Source organism: Ovis aries, chromosome 2, assembly GCF_016772045.2.
Source record: "Ovis aries strain OAR_USU_Benz2616 breed Rambouillet chromosome 2, ARS-UI_Ramb_v3.0, whole genome shotgun sequence".
Taxonomy (NCBI): Eukaryota; Metazoa; Chordata; class Mammalia; order Artiodactyla; family Bovidae; genus Ovis; species Ovis aries.
The window spans coordinates 64,372,228-64,396,438 of record NC_056055.1 but is presented as its reverse complement, the minus strand read 5'-3'; the positions used below and the strand labels follow the sequence as shown (position 1 = coordinate 64,396,438).

General features: G+C 40.0%; 1 protein-coding gene across 2 annotated transcripts in view; it reads left to right on the top strand.

The window, feature by feature from the left end:
* The window catches only part of GDA (guanine deaminase), a 128,873-nt gene that overhangs the window by 79,780 nt on the left and 24,882 nt on the right, over positions 1–24,211 (top strand). For both annotated transcript variants that reach the window (XM_027964502.2, XM_060409369.1), the window contains exons 3-8: positions 6,719–6,890; positions 14,717–14,804; positions 17,392–17,497; positions 19,531–19,558; positions 20,612–20,719; positions 23,762–23,869. In XM_027964502.2, coding sequence (XP_027820303.2) covers positions 6,719–6,890; positions 14,717–14,804; positions 17,392–17,497; positions 19,531–19,558; positions 20,612–20,719; positions 23,762–23,869 — 610 coding nt within the window. The remainder of the gene's footprint in view (positions 1–6,718; positions 6,891–14,716; positions 14,805–17,391; positions 17,498–19,530; positions 19,559–20,611; positions 20,720–23,761; positions 23,870–24,211) is intronic.

Sequence of the window (24,211 nt, the reverse complement as noted above, 5' to 3'; positions counted from 1 at the left end):
CAGGAGACCTATATGTACTACACATAGAAAAGTGACAAGGGAAGAAAAAAATTAAATCAGCATGGTGTGGATTTCTTTTTAATGAAAATTATAACTGGAGCACTCAGCAGTGCTTTGATGGGAGTGGATCACACTGTGACCATGGACCACACAGACATGGTAGAGCCAGGATTAGATTGAGGCATTCACCTTGAACACGGGAATTTAAGGGCTGGGAGGGCAAAAAACTTAGTAATCAAGATAAATAATAGTGTACTGCAGTATTTTTAAAAATCAAATTTAATGCAAAAACTCCACAATGAACAAATACCAAAATTTTTAATAAGTACAACATGTTGTTGTTATATCATACCCTTGCATTTTTTTGTACAGCAGAGTGGTTTTCAAACAGCCTGGGGTTCCCAGGCCCTTGAAACCATCACATCCCCTGCAGGACATGTTGATGAGGGTAGTAAATTGTATGAGTGCGGACAGATTGGGTAACTCAGACTTTTAAATAGAGTCATGTGTCTTGATTGTAGGGTAGGGCTTTTACTAGCATTTTCCAGTTGATTAAAAGACAGGTGGATGTTCTGATAAATATACATAGGAGCACATATTGTTCTTTTCCCTCAGGTTCTGATCAGGCCTAGCCAGCACTCCAGATTTAGAATGTGAAGTTGATGGTTTTTATCAGGGGAAAGTTGAGATTTTTATAAGGAAATTAGGATAGTGATTGAGTAAAGTGAAAAGAGGAAAGTGGAAGAGTATAATAGGATGAGAAAGGAGAGCTTTTTCATCTTATCCTGCTTCAGCCTCCAAACTCCTCTGCTTTGCCTCCAGTTTGACTTCTGATGATGATGGTTTAGCTACAAGTGATGTCTTGAGTGGAGAACTGAGTTGTAAGCCTGGCTGGGCCACTAATGAGATTGCCACCCTCAAACTTCCTTTTGTTCTTTCTGTAAAGTGAGTAGCTGGGCTCAGGGACTGCTTATCTCAATACAGCCCTGACAGTCCACAATTCCTGCATACACTGCTTTCTGTATTAATCTTGGACTCTACCTTTGATAAGTGAATGTTTCTATTAATAAGCATTTCATAATACTTTGTTTCCTAAAAAAGGACTGCTAGGTTTCTGGACGAAAGTTAAACTTTTGACATGATAAATCCTCACTCCCTGTTGCCTCTGAAGACATTGTCCCCTGCCTTATGTCCTTCTTCCATCTCTGCTATCTTCATAACATGCTCAGGTTTCTCCTACATGGGAAACAAAGGTGACTTTCACTCTTCCCCTATATTACCATTCTAACCTTTACTACCAAAGAGTTTTTGTCCAGTCATTTCTGTCTCCACTTGTCTTTGCTATTCATGGCATTCTCGTCAGCACCTAGGACAGTAACTAAGACATACTTGGACTGGGTAAGCACTTAGGTAATGAAGTGCTTGCCCACGTGAAATCAGGTGTCTCTGCAGTCACTGCATGGAAATGAGTGCTCTCTCAGGGTCCTGACTCTTGCAGTTTTTGACACTGGGCACTGTCCTTCCCTTCATTGCTGTCCTCGACAGCTCTCTATCATGAGTCTCTATCTTCCTGACAGTGATTGTGCCTGGATTGAGCATGGCCTTCTCATCCTCAATCTTACTCTTTTAAGTGGAGGGTACTGCTCAAGGCTTAGTTTTAGCTTTGTTCCTTCTTCTACAGAAATCTCTTTTACCACCAACTCCTACGGTTACCTAATCAGGGGAGACGGTCAGATCTGAATCCCATTTGTAACTCTGCGAGCTCTTATCCCATGTGTTCAATTGTTTTTTGGAGACTTGGAGGTCATACTTTGTAGGCTTAGTATGACATTGCCCCTCCCTCATAATAGACTTTCCTGATAAGTTCTCTGTACTTTATGTCATATGTTCAGCCTCACATGCTCAAAAACTTACTCTGTTTGACTCCAGAGCTGAAGTTGAATGATTACTGTTATCCAGCTATTTAAATTTATCTACCTTTAGGTTTTGGAGAAGGCAATGGCACCCCACTCAGGTACTCTTGCCTGGAAAATCCCATGGGCAGAGGAGCCTTGTAGGCTGCAGCTCATGGGGTCACTAAGAGTCTGACATGACTGAGCAACTTCACTTTCACTTTTCACTTTTTACTTTTCATGCATTGGAGAAGGAAATGGCAACCCACTCCAGAGTTCTTGCCTGGAGAGTCCCATTGACAGCGGAGCCTGGTGGGCTGCCGTCTGTGGGGTTGCACAGAGTCGGACACGACCGAAGCGACTTAGCAGCAGGAGCAGCAGCAGATTTAGGTTTACTCTTTAGTGGCTGGGGATCACAGTACTATTTCATGTGTTTATTGTGAGTATTATATCATCTTCACAACTATTTTTTTTCTTGGTGCTTTCCATTACCAAGGCACTGTATTTACAAATGCTAACTCAATCCTCACAACAGCCCTATTGTGAAACTACTATCTCCATTTTATATGGGGAAACTGACTCACAGAAAGGTTAAATAATATGTTGAATATACCACTGCCATTTTATAGTTCAGTTCAGTTCAGTCGCTCACTTGTGTCTGACTGTTTGTGACCCCATGAATTGCCCCACGCCAGGCCTCCCTCTCCATCACCAACTCCCGGAGTTCACCCAAACTCATGTCCATTCCCTCCATTTAGCATCATTCCCTCCAAAAAACACCCAGGACTGATCTCCTTTAGGATGGACTTGTTGGATCTCCTTGCAGTCCAGGGGACTCTCAAGAGTCTTCTCCAGCACCACAGTTCAAAAGCATCCATTCTTTGGTGCTCAGCTTTCTTCACAGTCCAACTCTCACATCCATACGTGACCACTGGAAAAACTATATCCTTGACTAGACAGACCTTTGTTGGCAAAGTAATGTCTCTGCTTTTTAATATGTTGTCTAGGTTGGTCATAACTTTCCTTCCAAGGAGTAAGCGTCTTTTAATTTCATGGCTGCAATCACCATCTCTAGTGATCTTGGAATCCAAAAAAATAAAGTCTGACACTATTTCCACTGTTTCCCCATCTATATCCCATGAAGTGATGGGACCAGATGCCATGATCTTCGTTTTGTGAATGTTGAGCTTTAAGCCAACTTTTTCACTCTCCTCTTTCACTTTCATCAAAAGGCTTTTTAGTTCCTCTTCACGTTCTGCCATAAGGGAGGTATCATCTGCATGTCTGAGGTTATTGATATTTCTCCCAGCAATCTTGATTCCAGCTTGTGTTTCTTCCAGCCCAGCATTTCTCATGATGTAGTCTGCATAGAAGTTAAATAAGCAGGGTGACAATATACAGCCTTGACGTACTCCTTTTCCTATTTGGAACCAGTCTGTTGTTCCATGTCCAGTTCGAACTGTTGCTTCCTGACCTGCACATAGGTTTCTCAAGAGGCAGGTCAGGTGGTCTGGTATTCCCATCTCTTTCAGAATTTTTGACAGTTCATTGTGATCCACACAGTCAAAGGCTTTGACATAGTAAATAAAGCAGAAATAGATGTTTTTCTGGAACTCTCTTGCTTTTTCAATAATCCAGCGGATGTTGGCCATTTGATCTCTGGTTCCTCTGCCTTTTCTAAAACCAGCTTGAACATCTGGAAGTTCATGGTGTACATATTGCTGAAGCCTGGCTTGGAGAATTTTGAGCATTACTTTACTAGTGTGTGTTGCTGGTGCTGTTAAGTCACTTCAGTTGTATCCGACTCTGTGTGATCCCAGAGACGGCAGCCCACCAGGCTCCCCCGTCCCTGGGGTTCTCCAGGCAAGAACACTGGAGTGGGTTGCCATTTCCTTCTCCAATGCGGGAAAGTGAAAAGGGAAAGTGAAAAGTGAAAATGAAGTCGCTCAGTCATGTCCGACTCTTAGCAACCCCATGGACTGCAATTGTAGAGTAATTAGAGCATTCTTTGGCATTGCCTTTCTTTGGGATTGGAATGAAAACTGACCTTTTCCAGTCCCGTGGCCACTGCTGAGTTTTCCAAATTTCCTGGCGTATTGAGTGCAGCACTTTCATAGCATCATCTTTCAGGATTTGAAATAGCTCAACTGGAATTCCATCACCTCCACTAGCTTTGTTCATACTGATGCTTTCTAAGGCCCACTTGACTTCACATTCTAGGATGTCTGGCTCCAGATGAGTGATCACACCATCGTGGTTAGCCAGGTCATGAAGATCTTTTTTGTACAGTTCTTCTGTGTATTCTTGCCACCTCTTCTTAATATCTTCTCCTTCTGTTAGGTCCATACCGTTTCTGTCCTTTATGGAGCCCATCTTTGCATGAAATGTTCCCTTGGTGTCTCTAATTTTCTTGAAGAGATCTCTAGTCTTTCCCATTCTGTTGTTCACATTGATCACTGAGGAAGGCTTTCTTATCTTTCCTTGCTATTCTTTGGAACTCTGCATTCAGATGCTTATATCTTTCCTTTTCTCCTTTGCTTTTTGCTTCTCTTCTTTTCACAGTTATTTGTAAGGCCTCCCCAGACAGCTATTTTGCTTTTTTGCATTTCTTTTCCATGGAGATGGTCTTTATCCCTGTCTCCTGTACAATGTCACAAACCTCCGTCCATAGTTCATCAGGCACTCTATCTATCAGATCTAGTCCCTTAAATCTATTTCTGACTTCCAATGTATAATCATAAGGGATTTGATTTAGGTCATACCTGAATGGTCTAGTGGTTTTCCCTACTTTCTTCAATTTAAGTCTGAATTTGGCAATAAGGAGTTCATGATCTGAGCCACAGTCAGCTCCTGGTCTAGTTTTTGCTGACTGTATAGAGCTTCTCCATCTTTGGCTGCCAAGAATATAATCAATCTGATTTTGGTGTTGACCATCTGGTGACGTCCATGTGTAGAGTCTTCTCTTGTGTTGTTGGAAGAGGGTGTTTGCTATGACCAGTGCGTTCTCTTGGCAAAACTCTATTAGCCTTTGCCCTGCTTCATTCCGTATTCCAAGGCCAAACTTGCCTGTTACCCCAGGTGTTTCTTGACTTCCTACTTTTGCATTCCAGTCCCCTATAATGAAAAAGACATCTTTTTTGGGTGTTAGAAACCCAAGTAAGACAGTAGGTCTTGCGAGAGGCATGAGAGGGCAGACACACAAACCAAAATCACAGAAATCTAGTTAATCTAATCATATAGACCACAGCCTTGTCTAACTCAGTGAAACTAAGCCATGCTATGTGGGGCAACCCAAGACGGGCGGGTCATGGTGCAGAGGTCTGACAGAATGTGGTCCACTGGAGAAGGGAATGGCAAACCACTTAAGTATTTTGCCTTGAGAACCCCATGAACAGTATGAAAAGGCAAAATGATAGGATCCTGAAAGAGGAACTCCCCAGGTTGGCAGGTGCCCAATATGCTACTGGAGATCAGTGGAGAAATAACTCCAGAAAGAATGAAGAAATGGAGCCAAAGCAAAAACAATGTCCAGTTGTGGATGTGACTGGTGATAGAAGCAAGGTCCGATACTGTAAAGAGCAATATTGCATAGGAACATGGAATGTTAGGTCCATGAATCAAGGCAAATTGGAAGTGGTCAAACAGGAGATGGCAAGAGTGAACGTCAACATTCTAGGAATCAACAAACCAAAATGGACTGGAATGGGTGAATTTAACTCAGATGACCACTATATCTACTACTGTGGGCAGGAATCCCTTAGAAGAAATGGAGTAGCCATCATGGTCAACAAGAGTCCAAAATGCAGTACTTGGATGAAATCTCAAAAACGACGGAATGATCTCTGTTCATTTCCAAGGCAAACCATTCAATATCACAGTAATCCAAGTCTATGCCCCAACCAGTAATGCTGAAGAAGCTGAAGTGGAACGGTTCTGTGAAGACCTACAAGACCTTTTAGAACTAACACGCAAAAAGATGTCCTTTTCATTATAGGGGAGTGACATTTTATGGTGGGGCCTAAATTCAAAATCAGGCAGTCTTAGTCAAGAATGTATATATGTAACCCCTATAATAAACTGCCTTCCACAAATGATATACTTAGAATGCTTTGACTTTTCCTCTCCTCTACTAAGGGGCTTCCCTGGTGGCTCAGAGGGTAAAGCGTCTGCCTACAATGCAGGAGACCTGGGTTTGACCCCTGGGTCAGGAAGATCCCCTGGAGAAGGAAATGGCAACCCACTCCAGTACTCTTGCCTGGAAAATCCCATGGACAGAGAAGCCTGGTAGACTACAGTCCATGGGATCCCAAAGAGTCAGACATGACTGAGTGACCTCCTCTCCTCTACTACCTAGAGGTAATAAAAGATCAAGTTCTTTCCCTCATACTTATATTTTTCCTTTATTCAGAAATGCTCTCATGCTTGACAGATTGAAAGAGTGTCCCCATGCATGCCTGTCACCACCAAATTTATCTTCCTGAACCCAGGGTTCAATATGTCACAGTTCTGCCAAAGAAAATAAAAAACAGAGGATCAAGTATTCTCATGATTCCCTCCCTCCTAGAAACAGAGTAACAAATATATATTAATTCACTAAATTGAGTATTCAAACCCTTTTCTTTGGTTAACTTCACACCAAGCCATTCCAATTTAGGGCTGTGTCTCCCCTAGCAGAGTTTCATTTTTATTTTCTGACTTCTTCATCTCATTGCATCTACTCTGGGTAGGATAAACAATTAAATCACAGTCTAGAGAAAACATGATTTAAAGATATGGAAAATGACTAAAGACGTTATTAAATTCTTTTCTCTTATCTTAATTTCCAGTGAGTTCTTCATGCCTGGGCTGGTCGACACACACATCCATGCCCCTCAGTACTCCTTTGCCGGGAGTAATGTGGACCTCCCACTTTTGGAATGGTTGACCAAGTACACATTTCCTACAGAACACAAATTCCAGAGCATTGACTTTGCTGAAGAAGTATATACCAGAGTTGTTGTAAGTATCCTGCATATGAGTATTGATGTATTATATTCAGTCATCTATAGAAACATCCATTTCTTGGGGGCAGATTTAAGCTATTAAAAATAGGCAGTTAAGATTATCATGGACTATAGAGATGTTTTTAGTTCTTTCGCAGCTCAGTGAGTTTGTGACCACTTCACCAACACAGCTGGTCACTAGCCAAGAAACACCTGAATCTAAATCCTCAAATCCCCTGGGTTCTCATTACTATTTTTTTTTAAACTAAATTTGGGTTTAATGCATATGTGTATTCCTTTACTCCTGCCAACCCACAGTGCTATTCTGGGTACCATATGGAATAGCTGTGTAACCTTTGGAAAGTTCTGTGACTCACTTTCCCCATCTGTAAAAAAAAAAAAAAATAATAATAATGACAGCACCTACTTCTTAGGATTGTTATGATAATTAAGCAAGTTTATATTTGTTAAGCTCTTAAAATACTGCCTAACATATGTATTTACTTTAAGAAATATCCAAGGAAATCTAAAATTAAAATTAGTTAGAAGGATATCACATTATTTTGGTAGCTTTGAAAGGAAGGAAACTGGGATGGTCCCCTGTTGCAGGGCCTGTGGGAATGTGGTGAATATTAGCCCACTAGAGAGAACTACGGAGCTAGTTTGGTCTGAGGAGAGTGGCCGTAGTGTGTGCCGACTATGGGCTGGCCAAAAATCTTGTTTGGGTTTTTCCATAACAACTTACAGAAAAACATGAACAACCTTTTTGGCCAACCCAGTATATAATGCTGCTGCTGCTGCTGCTGCTGCTAAGTCGTTTCAGTTGTGTCTGACCCTGTGCAACCCCATAGCTGGCAGCCCACCAGGCTCCCCCGTCCCTGGGATTCTCCAGGCCCTGAAATGCCCTTCCTTTCACTCTCTGAGGAAAACCAGCTCCCTTCATCTACTCCAACCCCATCCCCAATCAATTCAGCAGCCAGAGATAACTTCTGCATTTGAGAATTAAAGCTGCAAATATCTTATGTAACCACTACCTCTTGTCATGTAGAACACTTAGTCTGAGCATTCCTGCATTTTTGTTAGACCCATTGAAGGGTTTTCTCTTAAAGTAATGTTGTGATGGTGATAATATAATAAGCCTTATACAGTGACCTAGCCTTCTTGCCAGTTTCCCACATCTTGCAGTATCCAAGCCTTGAACAGTAAAAGCAAGTGTTGTCATTTATATATTTGTCTTGCTTAGTTATAAATTCAGTGTAATTGTGGATTTTACATATTTAGCATGGATCCACATGACACCAGGAAAACTGAGAAGGACTAAAGCTGTGTAGGAAGTTGCTAGTGCATTGTGTTAATGAATCGTTTCAACCATACCAAATCATTTTATCCTCAAAATTTATTTTTATCTTGCATTGTTCTAAAAAGAGTTGGAGATATCTTAAAATTGCATTGTGTACAAGAGAAGAAAAATGAGTCATGAAATCACAGCAAAGGAAAAAATAAACCAAGAAAAATGTATACTATGGGGGTCCATGCATTTGTTAGAATCTGTCACAAATTTGGCTTCAACTGAACCAGAGAGGGAAATCAAATATTTGCTGTCAGTGAGTACAAAATAGGAGAAACAGGTGTTACTCTCAAGTATTTTCAGTGTACATATCCTCTGTTTCTGATTGTGAGCCAGGCCCATAGACTTTAAGAGTTGGATGAGCTGAGAGTATAATGGACATCCATTAAGAAAGTTGACATCTTAAGAAAGTTGAGATTTGCTAATTAGAATCTGTCCCTTAGGCTGAAGATTGCCTGTGGAAATGCAAACTAGGGTGCTGAGGCAGTACCTGTAAACCAAGACATTTTCTGTTTTGTTTTTTTATTGTCTCCCTCAGAAAACAGTCCTGGATCTATAAATAGGCAATCAAGACCCCAGAGTTTTGCACAGTAATAATTTAATCTGAAAATAATTTAAAGTATATGTTAGCAAACATCTCTTGAGATTGTTAAGAAAAAAAATTCCAATAAGTCAGTCCTAGAATATCTCCCTTTAAACATTGCAAATAGGGTGAGAAGTTGAAATTTCAAATTGGACTTTGGACTGGAATGAACTAGAAAGCCTGGAAAGTTCAGGAATCAGTATATTATATAGATTAATATGAGTCAAAGGACAGGAGAATGAGATTCTTTGTAAATATACTAAGACAAACTGGTTGCACATATTCTCCTGGATAATGGAATGAATATGTTTACTCTATGGGGTTATTGAAAATTCAGCAGATGAATTCAGTTAATTCCAAAGAGGTATCAAATCATTAAAGTACCAGGTAAAAAGACAAGAGGTCAGGGCTACTCTATTCCCCTATTTTAGCTTATGGAAATTGTATAATCTGATAAGGGGCTTGTTGATAATGGCTTTGAAGCTCATGGTCATATTAACTTTTTTTTTTTTTTTTGAATTAGGGACTTCCCTCGTGGCCCTGTGGCTGAGACTCCAAGCCACCAATGCAGGGGGCCCAGGTTTGATTCCTGGTCAGGGAACTAGATCCCACATACCTCAACTAAGTGTTTGAATGACATAAATTAAATAAATAAATACATAAATAAATATATGTAGCCTATCAAGCTCCTCCGTCCATGGGATTTTCCAGGCAAGAGTGCTGGAGTGCTCTTGGTGTCTGGTAGTATTACTTCCACCGTCATCATAACTAATTAACTGAAATTTTCCATTTGATCTCTTCTTCAAGCCTGTTTTAGAAAGGTGTTTAAAGTGGTGAGAATTTAGAAAATGTCAGATTACACTTCTGTTTTGAGTTTCATTTTATTCTGGTTAGTAAATGTGACTTTTGTAGTTATTTTTCTTGCTAATTGGATGGATGGATGGTTTAGGCGCTAAGTTGTGTCCAACTCTTGCGACCCTGTGGACTGAAGCCTGCCAGGCTCCTCTGTCCATGGGATTATCCAGGCGAGAATACTGGAGTGGGTTGCCATTTCCTTCTCCATTCTTAGTTCACTGTTATTTTATGACCTAACAAAAGGTCAACTTTTATGATTATTCTGTACACATTTTTTTGTTTTGTTTTTAGTTTTTTTTAATAAATTTATTTTAATTGGAGGTTACTTTACAATATTGTATTGGTTTTGCCATACATCAACATGTATCTGCCACAGGTATACATGTGTTCCCCATCCTGACCCCCCTCCCTCCTCCCTCCCCATACCATCCCTCTGGATCATCCCAGTGCACCAGCCCCAAGCATCCAGTATCATGCACTGAACCTGGGCTGGCGACTCGTTTCATATATGAGATTATACATGTTTCAGTGCCATTCTCCCAAATCATCCCACCCTCTCCCTCTCCCACAGAGTCCAAAAGATTTTGTTCTATACATTTGTGTCTCTTTTGCTGTCTCGCATACAGGGTTATCGTTACCATCTCTCTAAATTCTGTACACTTTTAAAAAGACTGTTTTTTGTCTGTCAAAATGACTTTAAAAAAAATATCTATTAGATTGTTATAAGTGTTACAAGTCTCCTATCATTTTCCTCTATAGTCTCCCATTTAATAGGATAAGAAACCTAGTCTTCTCTTCTTCAAGACAGAATCTCCCTCACCATGTCCTGTGTTATATCATGTGAGATTTTAGTTCCAATTTTTTTTTCCACCACCTAAATTTAAAATGTTTTAAATTTGGCTCCCAAGTCTTTCTTTTGGATTCATTTTCTTAGAATATAGACAATGATAATCTTTTCCAATAAAGTGGTGATAATCCAAACCCTTAAATTACCAAAAATTTGTTCTGACTCTTGAATGATGCACTTTAGCTCTACAGAGAATTCTTGATTTGCTCACTAGCATCCAATGTACCAATGTAAATCTGATTTTCTTTCCTCTCTAGTTAATTTGTTGTCCTACAGGATATTCTTCATCGTTGATGTTCTGCAATTTCACTTATAGATCTGTTCTTTCTTTTTTCAGCTCAGTTCTTTAATATAGTATCATTTCCAGTTTGGGAAATAAATCTTTCTCATGCACACATGATCATTCAATTTCTCTGCCTCTTACCGGCCCCCCGCCCCCACCCGCCGTTTCTCTTGCTCTTAATATATTTTCCCTTCCAATGTGCTCTTTCTTTTGGTAACTTTTCTTAAAAAAACAGTGACATTCCTGTATATACTTTTAGGCTACATTCTTAGAGAATGCTAGTATCCCAACTTTCCAAGTCATTAATTCACTCTTGCTGCTCAGTAGCCTGTTCCTCTTTCAAGGATACTGTGTCCTGTTATATACACGTAACAATGCTAATTTTAGATCATTTTATGCCTCTGATTGTTTTAGTTTGGTCTGCTTCCTCATATGTTCATTCAGCAATATTCACTAAGCCCTGGCTTCCCTGGTGGCTCAGACGGCAAAGTGTCTGTCTGCAATGCAGGAGACCTGGGTTCGATCCCTGGGTCTGGAAGATCCCCTGGAGAAGGAAATGGCAACCCACTCCAGTACTTTTGCCTAGAAAATCCCATGAATGGAGGAGCCTGGTGGGCTACAGTCCATGGGGCGCAGAGTCAGACACAACTGAGTGACTTCACTTTACTTCACACCAGGATGCAAGCACTTTCCTGGTAGATGGAGACTGAATTCGATGCCTCTGTCAAGGTGTTAACTTTCCTCCTCAGCATATGATTCTGATAGAAAGCTAGTGCATCCTTTTCTGTAGCTGACAGGTTCTAAACATCATTTACTTACAATCAGACATATTTTATTTCACGTGCTCAGTTCAGTCACTCAGTCGTGTCCAACTCTTTGTGACCCCATGAACTGCAGCACGCCAGGTCTCCCTGTCCATCACTAACTCCCGGAGTCTACCCAAACTCATGTCCATTGAGGCGGTAATGCCATCCAGCCATCTCATCCTCTGTCGTCCCCTTCTCCTCCTGCCCTCAATCTTTCCCAGCATCAGGGTCTTTTCTAATGACTCAGCTCTTCACATCAGGTGGCCAAAGTATTGGAGTTCTTCAGTCCTTCCAATGAACACCCAGGACTGATCTTCTTTAGGATGGACTGGTTGGATCTCCTTGCAGTCCAAGGGACTCTCAAGAGTCTTCTCTAACACCACAGTTCAAAAGCATCAATTCTTTGGTGCTCAGCTTTCTTCACAGTCCAACTCTCACATCCATACATGACCACTGGAAAAACCATAGCCTTGACTAGATGGACCTTTGTTGACAAAGGAAAGTCTCTGCTTTTGAATATGCTGTCTAGGTTGGCATTTCATGTGCTGAGTGTCTTAAAATTTGAAAAAACTGACATAAAAATCCAGTTTTCCTAATTTTCTTGACCTTCAAGTTGAACCGACATCACTGATCTCTAACAATTGGCTGAAGCTGAGTAGAGGCTGCTAGGATAGGGTGTGTTCTTTCCTATTATCTTAAGTCCAAATTGTTTTCTTCCTGCAGACATTTACATTTCTAACCCAGTCCCATTCTAGTCAAAAGAGTCAACTTATTTCATAAATGAGGAAACTGATGTTGAGAATGTAAAGCAGTTTTCTCAAGGTCACACAGGTCATAATCTGCAAGAAGCAAAAACTCCATGTAGTTTTTCTCTGCACTTTAAAAAGCTTCTGCTGTGTGTGGGGGTTGGGGGGGGGTGTATATGGGCTATCTCTGTACTTTCCTCCCAATTTGCTGTGAACCTAAAACTGCTCTAAAACATGTTTTAAAATTTAAAAAGAAGAAGAGGGGAAAAAAAAGCTTCTGCTTAAGACAGACCATACTCAGGTAAATCACTGCTTTTCCAAGTGTCCAGACAAATCAGGCAATATCAGTTGTGATTTGTTTCTCTCAATCTTCCCATTCTTCTGTTTCGTTATGGATGGGATTATCCCTCATACTGTTGCCATCGGAGGATTCCCTTTGCTTCTCTGTGTTTAATTCCCATTTTCTCAACCTGGGAATTCTTTTCCTTTTCATCACTCTCACATTTTGTTAAAAGCACATTTTGTAGGAAATTCCTAAGCTCCTAAAGCAGAAAAACATTTAAGGCTTCGTATCTAATCATATCTCTATTTGACTTTCACACTTGACTGATAATTTACCAGGGTATAAAATTCTACATTAAAAATGGTTTCCCTCCTTAAATCAACTAGACTTCAGTAAATAAATAAAAAATAAATAAAACAACTTTCCTCCAGAATTTTGAAGGCATTGTTATGCTTTCAGCATCACTGGTGATAACGCTAGTGGCACTATGATTCCCGTCATTTGTCTGTGATGGTTTTCTTTCTGTGGAAGCTTTCAGTATCTTCTCCTTATTTGTAGACTTAATAGCTTACAGTTATATGCCTTACTTGGTTTCTGGTTTTCATTCACTGAACTGAGCATTCTATGAGTAGTTTAAGTTTGGAGACTAATATTATTTCTCAGACAATTTTACCTCCTCCATTTCTTTTTTTAAAAGAAAATTTTTTTCTTCAGAACTCTAGTTCTAAATGTTGGATTTCCTAGACTGAGCATATTTTTCTTATCTTTTCATCCTTGACTTTCATCTTTCTTTCCTGAGAAATTCTCTTCTAATTTAACCTTCTGTTGATTTCCATATTTCATTTTTTAGTATTTTTACTTTTGGAGAGCTCTGTTCTCTGATTTCCACAGCATTTTGTCTTTTTTTTTCTTTTTGTGGATATGATATCTTCTTTTATTTCTCTGAGATTGTTAATCAAATTTTTTAAAAAAAAAGTCAAGCTTCCTCCTGATGCTACAGATTGGCTGTTTCCTCCAACATTTCTTTCCAGATTCTTTCTTCCTTCCCCTCTCCCCCTTTTTTTTGTGGTAGCTTTCCACCAGTGTCCATAGAACCTTAAATGTACAGTAGTATTTGAGTGTGATGCTCTAAGATGTTGACTGAAAAAGATGGGGTCACACTAGTTGCCTGGTAAGCTTCATTACAGGATGAACAGTGAAGGAGGTGAATAGCCATTTTAATTGTGGATCCTAAATATCATTGTGAGGACATCTTCTAGAGCCATTTATCTTCTCTAGAAAGAAGTCCTCAGTCCTGCCAGAACCGGTGGAAGTAGTACATTTGACATTTTGGGGAAGGTGACATGGGTCCCAGAGTCAGCCACCTATCTACTTAAGCCTCTTCCTTTCAGCTTGTGCCTCACCTTGTCCTTTGGGGCCTGTATTCTCTAAATACTATCCAATTTCTGCAAAGAGCAAATCTCTTTTGCAAGGAACTGCTGATTTCAACAGGAAAGAGTCCTGCCAAGGTTTAATCATCTGTATACACACTTTCAGCCAATTCCCTGTTAACAACCACATGCTTCTCTCTTTTTCCAAGTTGCCTCCAGGTTTTTTCTTCTGTGAAAATGTTAAAATATTTCCTCTACTCATGTCTCCTCTCTTCTCATGGGTTAATAAATGTTACACTCCATTACATCATTTTAGTGGAGATTTCCTGAGGAAGAGAGATAGATACATGTGATCAATCTGCCAGTTTGAACTACATAGCTGGTTGAATAATTTTATCCTGTAATTTCTAGAAAAAAAATCATATTTGTTCCTTCCCAATAAAGTTTGCATATCCATAAACAACCCTAAAAAGTCAGGAATTAGTATCACATTTTATAAATCCTGCAACATAGAACCTTGTGAATCTAGGAAATCAAAAGTTCTAACATTTTTTAAATATAAATACTTTTGCAATTTACCTTAATTACGTTTCATGTCGAGATGGCATTCCTTTAAGTACAAATAGCTTAAAATTGAAAACCAAAATTCCATCTTCGTGTGTATATGCCGTGTGACTTTTCTTGGCACAGGCAATTCATAGTTTTTGTGATTTATTTTTAGAGGAGAACACTAAAGAATGGAACAACCACAGCTTGTTACTTTGGAACAATTCACACTGACTCATCACTGCTTCTTGCGGAAATTACAGGTGAGGAGATAAAAGGATGATTCACGGGCACATGAAGCAGACAGGTGGACCATGATGGCAGGGACTTATACTTGTGAACAGCCTTGCTTTTTAATTACTAGAATTTGAGCACTGCACGTCTTGCAAGTGACTAGGTATTTGTGTATTACAGTGGCCCTTGAACTTTTCTTGTTGTTTAAGTAATTTGATTATTTACTTTTTGTTTTTGGTTGTAGGATGATATAAATAGGTCTGTATTAATTTAGGGCTTTTTGGAGCAGATTTACTAATTCTAGCAATGACCACAGTTTATTATAATCAACAGATAGTTCTTGGCTGTTGGCTAGACTCAGGGCACTGTGCTAGATACTGGGAACACAGTAAAATGGAAAATAGTCTCTGCCCTTGAGGAATCAGATAGGATTAACTGATTAGTAGGTACACACATTGATTAATGGTCTTCCTTCATGGCTTAGTGGTAAAGAATTGGCCTGCCAATGCAAGAGACGTGGATTCGATCCCTGGGTCGGGAAGATCCCCTGGAGAAGGAAATGGCAACCCACTCCAGTTATCTTGACTGGGAAATCCCATAGACAGAAGTCTGGTGGGCTACAGGCCATGGAGTCACAAAAAAGTCAGACACATCTTAGTGACTAAACAACAGTATAGATTAATAACTTCAGTAACAGCTGTAGTATTCTTGCTAGATGTCTGGTATTGTGCAAAGCACTCTACATGGATTAGTTCAGTTTAGCTGTAAATAGCCTTCTGGGACAGTTATTCATGTTGTGTGTTACAGATGGATAAACTGATGCTCAGAGAGGTTATGAAACATGCCCAAGTCACACAGCTAGTCAGCAGAGCTGAGACTGGATTTAGATTGATGATTCCCAAACTTGTACCCAGCACATTGCCTACCACATAGCAGGTGCTCAAGTAAATACCACTGACTGATGTGCTGACACTATTGTTTGCAGGCCAAGGTAGTGTATGCCAAAGACCTCAAGTGTGACACTGAAAGTAAATCTTGTGAATTTTGGAGGAGATAGAATGAATCCAGAATTAGATCATCTGGAAAGATTTCCTTGAAGGGACCTTTAAACTGGACTTTCAAGGGAGATAAGGAGAGAGAAAAATGCCTTTAAGGCAGGAGAAGTGACATGAGGGTATGGATATTGGGTCAGGAATGTCCATAGAGGATACAGGAAGCCAGGGACAAAGGAGTTGAACTAAAGGGAAGGATTCATTGCATGGTGGGATGGAAGAAGTTGGGCAGAGGGGATGATTCAGACTGTGGAGTGATTCAGATATGCATCAAAGACTCAAAAAAGGTTTTGAGCCAGATAAGGTATGTGATGAAGGTGGTGATTTAAGGAAGACTAATCTAATGGCCAAGTATTACAATGAATTACAGGGGAATGAGAGATGTAGAAAGATTTCTGAAAGACTCTGACGACAGAGGTAGAGATGTTAAAATAATGACCACTGCCTCATGTAGCATCAACTTTCTACCTGAAATAGAATTCCTCTAGCACCTCTGATAAGCATTAGGTTCTTCGGTGCTGAGAACTAGCAGGATTAAGCAAAATTCCCCACAGGTAATAATATTGGCAGTGGAAACAGTGACAGACTTTATTTTCTTGGGCTCCAAAATCACTGCAGATGGTGACTGCAGCCATGAAATTAAAAGACACTTGCTCCTTGGAAGAAAAGCTATGACAAACCTAGACAGCATATTAAAAATCAGAGACGTCACTTTGCCAACAAAGGTCTGTCTAGTCAAAGCTATGGCTTTTCCAGTAGTCATGTATGGATGTGAGAGTTGGACCATAAAGAAAACTGAGTGCCAAAGAATTGATACTTTTGAACTGTGGTGTTGGAGAAGACTCTTGAGAGTCCCTTGGACAGCAAGGGGATCAAACCAGTCCATCCTAAAGGAAATCAGTCCTGAATATTCATTGAAAGGACTGATGCTGAAGCTGAAGCTCTAATACTTTGGCCACATGATGCAAAGAACTGACTCATTAGAAAAGACCCTGATGCTGGGAAAGATTGAGGGCAGGAGGAGAACGGGATGAGAGAGGACGACATAGCTGGATGGCATCACTGACTCAATGGACATGAGTTTGAGCAAGTTCTGGGAGTGGTGATGGACAGGGAGGCCTGGCGTGCTGCAGTCCATGGGGTCGCAAAGAGTCAGACACGACTGAGTGACTGAACTGAACAATACTGGCATTGCTATAGTTAAGAATAATGACAGTATCTTTTCTAAGCCCTATGTGCCAGACACTTTATATACATTATTGGGTATATTCCTCATAACCTTGCACATAGTAGAGGACATTGCACACATCTGAGTTTAGACCTTAAGCAAATAATATCCTTTGTCCTGGGTGTACAGAGAGGAGTCAGGTGCCAATGGGAGAATCTTTACTACTTATAGAATTAACTGGCTTTTTAAAAAAATTGTTCTTAAATGATATAATGATCTTTTATACTCTCACTTATGTTTTCATAATGATTTTAATTTAAAATGTTTTTAAAGGGGTCAGGAAAGTGCATTTTAGGAAAGAAACATGACTTGAAATTGATTCTGTGTTTCTCACAGATAAATTTGGGCAGCGGGCATTTGTGGGCAAAGTTTGCATGGATTTGAATGACGCTGTTCCAGAATACAAAGAAACCACTGAGGAATCAATCAAGGAAACAGAGAGGTATGTTTATCTTGATTTATCTTATGGATGGAGTTACAGATGGAGAGAAGAAACCCCTTTAACCCAGGCAGAATGTGCACTTACGTCATTGACTATGTTTGTCTAACTTTTATGAAATTGACCTGATCCTTAGGAAAATGTTGCATGTCAATACTATTTTTGTATATCAAGTTATATTTGAAAGCCTCTGGGTACTTACTATACTTTAGGAAAAGCAAATCCCTTTTTTAAATGAAGGATTTTTAAAAAAGTGAATGATTTACCTACTTCATTATAGATCTGGGCTTCTCCTGTAGGTTAAACTTGTGTTGAGTGTCTGTGGCCTGCTCATTAAATTACTTTTGGTTATAGGTCATCCTATTGCTTGAGATCATGAGCTTTTGTTATATTCTTTTAATTTTACATGGGGATATGCTACTGATGCCATAGGTACTTTTTCTACATATATATATATATATATGTATAACTTTAATTTATTTATTGGCTGTGATAGGTCTTCATGGCTGCACTTGGGCCCTCTGTAGTTGTGGTGAGTGAGAGCTACTCTTTGTAGAGTGCAGGCTTTTTATTCTGGTGGCCTCTCTAGTTTTAGAGCGTGGGTTCTAGGGCATGCAGGCTTCAGGAGTCGTGGCTCCCATGCTCTAGAGCACAGGCTCAATAGCCGTGGTGCACGGGCTTAGTTGCTTTGCAGCATGTGGGATCCTGCTCCCCAGATCAGGAATTGAACCTGTGCCTCCTGCATTGACAGACAGACTCACCACCACTGAGCCACCAGGGAAGCCCTTTTCCTACATTTCTTTAATGGCTTTCTCATGGCACCTTGAGGCTTTCACAAGGAACTGAGTTGTATGACACTCAACATCCAAGAAATATAGAAGAAAATTCTTTAGCTTTATACCTTCCCGAAGACCAAATATATCCTGATGCAAAGTTTGAGAAGTCCAACTTTTCTCCATTCCCCAGGCCTCTACCTTAAGCGTGTCCTCTGAAAACAGTGGTTTAGAGGTTCCTATGTGCCCACAGAGAGAAGGAAGCATACATTTTCCCCTTAGCATTTGGCCATATGCTCAACTTTTCTAGGAATCTGTGTTTGTGGGAATGTGCTGTGTACTAAGCTGCTTCAGTCGTGTCCGACTCTTTGCGACCCTATGGACTATAGCCCTCTAGGCTCCTCTGTCCATGCGATTCTCCAGGCAAGAATACTGGAGTGGATTGCCATTCCCTTCTCCAGAGGATCCTCCCAACCTAGGGATAGAACCCAGGTCTCCTATATCTCCTGTGCTGGCAGGTAGGTTCTTTAATCACTAGTGCCAGCTGGGAGGCCCTGTTTGTGGGAATAGTGAACCCTAATTCACATTTTATATCTAAACAAAGTAACACCAGAAGGCAGGAAGCTATAGTTCATAAATATTTCCAGCCAAGGCAGAAATAGTCATTTCATAGGCCATATAGATACCATCATCCCCGCTGATATAATTGGTAAGATCACACACCCCCGTCACTACCTGTTTCATGACCATGTCTGACCTAGTCTTTCTGCTTTACTCCAACATCCATGCCCAGTAGGACCTGGCCTTTGAAAATAAATGATGCCATTGTGATTGTGTGGGCAAGCAGCTTCTACTTTAGGGAAACTGAAAGTGCAGAGCCCATGGCTTCTAAACACCTCCAGGTACATAGGACCCTACAACTCTAATGTCCATGGAACATAAAACATATGGCGATATTCCCTGAAACAGAGCTTAATGTATCTGAACGCCCTGAGTGCTGTGGGAATACTTGTGAACAGCCCAGCTGATGGTAGATGATAAAACTGTATTTCCCTGTGATTTTGTACTCCATCTCCTGGACTACAAATGAGAGAACAAAGTAATTACTACTTGTTAATCCTTAATTAGTGGTGGTGAAATATATCCACCATTAGAAATGTTTATATTAAAATTAGGACAAATATAAGGATCATGTTTTTATCCTTTTAAAAGATTTGAAAAATGCCTAAATTTTCTAATGTTACATTTGTTGTTTTCTTTCAGATTTGTATCAGAAATGCTCCAGAGGAATGTAAGTAAACTTGTTCCTAGCTCACTTTTGGATTGCCTTTGTGTTGACTGTAGGATTTATTGGTTTTGGTAGAGGTTAGTCTGTATGGTTAGCTTATTTCATGCATACAAAAGTATTTTCCTAAAACCTTAAATTGTTTTGATGGAGAACTCATCAACTCGGTTTAGTAAAGTCAGGCATTTTTTTTTTTAACTTTCTCAGTGGTCTTCCCTCCCTCTCCTCTGAGACCTTCTAATTTCATAGGATGGGTCTGTGGGAAGTGGGAGAGGGCTTCACTGATATAGACAGGTTGTGGCCACTAGATGTTGTGGTGTGGATTGTTAGCTATATCACCATTGGCTCTGGCCTCTTGTACCCCTGATCGGGTCTGAAACACAGGTGGTGTTCAGCCGAGATGCCCCCGCCAGAGTGCCTTGGGCCATAGATGTGTGGCATGTCATGCGGCCTGAAGGCCTCAGCCAGGCACCCCCTTCACAGCGCCCTGGTGTTGTGAGCCTGTGGAGGCAGTGCTGTCTTCTGTCCCACCTCCCCAGCAGGCTGGGCTCTGGCTCTGCTGGGCAGTCTCTTAGATGGCAAACCAGACTCTTCCTTCACTATTTTTTAAGGTCTGATTGGAAACCACAGGGCGCCTCAGTATTTCTTTCAGTCTAATCTTGGGAGACCTAGATGCAACTTAGTGGATCCTTAGCCTCACCACTGCCCTAAGATGTAGAAAGGGGAACAGACTACCACCCTATTTTCAGTTTCCCCAGCACTCTCCTTTGAAACGTCTCCTCTGCCTCCTGATTCTCTTCATAAAAGCCGCTCAGTCTGAGCTTTCATGTATCTTGCATTTGAGATGGGATCTTCCACTGAACTTGGTGGTACAGAAATACCCTTCCTTGTCCTCAACCATGAGCCATTTCCATGAAACTCATCCACTACTCTTGGAATGAAGGACTGTTCCCAGAGATGAAGATATAAAATCATGTTGTGGTATGAAATGCATTTTGGGGTATGCTACACATTCAGATATCCATAGTTTCTTTACCAAGTGTTTTTGATGATTTTCAGTATCCACGAGTGCAGCCCATAGTGACACCGCGTTTTCCCCTTTCCTGCTCTGAGACTTTGTTGGGTGAACTTGGAAACCTCGCGAAGGCCCGTGATTTGCACATTCAGGTGGGCGTTTTTCTCCTGTTCGTGCCTATGTCTAGACCTGCAAGACTTCTCTGTACTCTAAATTCTGGCAGTAATTTCATAATCTCCAAGTCTTCTGCTGTGGAAGAGGTAGGTTTCCCCTCTTTCCTCTTTTAGTTCTTTTGACTGTCAATTAGCATGACATAAAACAGATTAACAAGAGAAAACAAAATTTATTACGTGTGCACAGGAAATCCACATAAGTATGAGGATTCCAAAGACAGCAAGGCAAGATGAGATATATATATGTTCTAGACTGAGAAGAAAGTAGGGATCTCAGGCTTCAAGTAGAAATAAGGCACTGAAAATAAAAGTTGCTATTTGGTATGCAAATATGTGCTGAACCATTTTGAGCAAGTGGGCTTTGCTAGGTTCCCCCTGTCTACATACCTAGCACCTTACTATAGGTATCTCTGATAATACCTCTTTCCTGGGACAGGCTTCCAATCTTAAGTAGGTGGTAAGGAGGAAGTTCAAAGCTTCTTCTGAGTCTTTTGGGCCTTGATTAGTTTTTAGCTCAAATTAATCTACATCCAGAGTGGCATACTTTGGGGGCAGCCTGCCCTTAGCCTCATACGATCTCCTCAAGATATAACAACATAGGATATAAGGTTCCTTAGAGACATCACCTAAATCTAACTTGTTATTTTAGCTAAGAAACCTGAAGGTTCCTTTTGCCCTCAGTCATCTCCAATCTGGCTCCCAGAGATGAGGACATCTTAAGTAACCAGGCAGGATTAATGACAAATTGGTTACCTGCTCTCCATAGGATACATCTAATGCATTTCTTTCCTGTTTCTCTTTTGATACTTTCTCAGTGTTCTAGTCCTTCCTTTTTGGAGGAACCATCTATTATTTGAAAAGCAGAAAGAACCTAATTTCCACCTTACAAAAATGGATTTAAAAGCCCTTTTGTTCCAAGCTTCTTAATTTAAAGTCAGGAACAAAAAAAGTATATCTTACTTTGTCATTAAGTGGTTGCAATTTAGGAATAAAACACTTTCTAAAGCTTCCAGCTGGGTTAAACTTGGGAGTTGGGAGCTTCCCTCCTCCATTCGAGCTACATTACATCCTGCACTAAAATTTTCCCTTAAGAGTTGACCATCCAAAAACAAAGGGCATGTCAGGGAAAGGCAACACATTGATCCTTTATCATTTTGTAGGATGGAGGATTATTAAGATTTATCTTGTTAGGGTTCATTAACTATTTTTGTCTTTCCCCATTATTTTTTGGTGGTCTGTGATATTTGAAATTTTTTATTCAATCCCACACAATTGTAGGGAAGGAAAAAATTATCCTTTACATTTTTAGGGCCCCTTGCTGGGCCTGAAAACTAAACTGACATAGATGGATTAACAGGAGAAAAGCACACAAGTTTATATAAATTTTATATGATACAGGAGCCTCATTAGGAAACAGAGACACAATGAAATATACCTGAGTATTTTTATGTTAGCTATGGTGACAAGCGTACAGTCCTGGAGGAGCAGGATGGGTTAAGGAGTATGAAGTAAGCATAGTAAACTGGGGAAAACTTAGCAAGGCCTGGTTCTTCTTGGTTTCCTTTGTCTTCAGAGATAAGGGTACTCCTTTCCTCTAGGTATAGGGTGGGAACCTCTCACACAAGAGTTTTATGACCTGTTTCAGGAAAAAGGGGGTGAAAACAAGATCAGAGTGAACCATCCTACTTTTACCATTTTCTCAAATTTCTTCAGCTTAAAATATTCAGTATTCCAAGGTGCCGTATTTTGGGTAGTGTGTCCTGAACCCTATCGACACACAGAAGAATCAAGTATTTACTTGCTGGAGGTATATGTACATGTATATGTGCATATTTACTCAAATTTATCAAAATGACACAAGCCATCTGATTTTCCTTTCCTCTCTTCCAACGTCCATGCCCATTTCTCAGTGGTCTGGATTTCCTCAAGGCAGGGAGAGAGCTCATTCTTCAGATGGAACATTCTGTTTTTAGTCCATTGTTATTTTTTATTTATTTGGTTATTTATGCTCTACCTCCTGGAAGGAAGGGAAATGGCATTGCCATTTCTGGAAGTAGTAACTTGCTCATGAGTTATTTCTTATATCATATACTATACTCATCACTGGTTGGTCAGAAGTGATTTTTGTTTTAGGTGAGGGGTTGGTATGGCGACACAACGTGTTTCAAAAACACTTTATACCATCTCAGGTTTTGTGGTTCCCTGCAGAAAGGACAGTGTTGGGGGCAGGACTCGCTTGGTTTGCTTATATGTGCATTCTTATACTCTCTTTCTTGATGATGTCAGGGCTGTCTCTTATTTTCAAACTATTTCCTGAAGAAGAACTCATTCTGGAAGCTGACAAAGGGGACAGAATGGGAGCAGGGTCCCAGAGCCCAAACCCTGCTTCATTCTGTATGGCAACTCATTTATACCTTTTAAATATTGAATATCTATGAATTTTTATAAGAATAACACATTAAAAGCTAAAAGAATTTAGAAAATCACTTATCTTGCCCAACACTTTTATTTGCAAGATGAGAAAATGGAGGTGCAAAGAAAACAACTGACTTACCCTAAGACACATATGTAGGGTCAGAACCTGGGCTAAAATTCAACTTTTTAATTCATATTTCATCTTTTTTATGAGTAAACCATGCTCTATCATTTTGATGGCCAATGAACTCTTTTTTAAAATGGCCAATACCAGAAAAGGCAGGTGACTTATGAATAGCTAGGCTCCTGACGCTCTTCAATTAGTATTTTTTATTTTTACTTAATCTTGCTATAGTTTGAAATTTGAAAAGACTGTTAGAAAGCATTATATGGGTTAGGGTTAGAATAGTACATGGTCATGTAATTATATATTCATAGTTTCATTGCCATATATATATAATAAGAATTGTTTTAAATAAAGTACCTGAACCACCCATGATTTCATATAGGAAGGTAAACACCATCCACATCATTTGGGGGTACGAAGTATAATTTCTAATGGTATCTTACATTAAAAAACTGAAAATGTTATTTCTTTTCTTGTAGAGCCATATAAGTGAAAATCGTGATGAAGTTAAAGCTGTGGAAAACTTATACCCTGGTTATAAAAACTACACAGATGTGTATGATAGAAACAATCTTCTGACAAATAAGGTAAATTGCACATCATGACACAATCTATATGAAGTAGGGCATATTTATCCAAATTTAAAAATCTCAGTAGGAATCTTCAGAATTCTGTAACACATGCATTTCCCAAATAAAGTGCACACTGTGCACATGCATGTGTCCATACAATCAAAAATGGGCCTGAAGTCTCATCCCTAATGAATAAATCATTAAATATACTGGTAAATAAATCTAAAAACTTCTTTGAGGGTGGGAATGTCATTTGGTCCGAGGACATTTTGTCAGTATCCATTAGAACGTAAATGTGTATCTCTTTGAGTTAGCAAGTGTTTATTTCTGAAGATCCATTCTGTAAGGACTATGAAT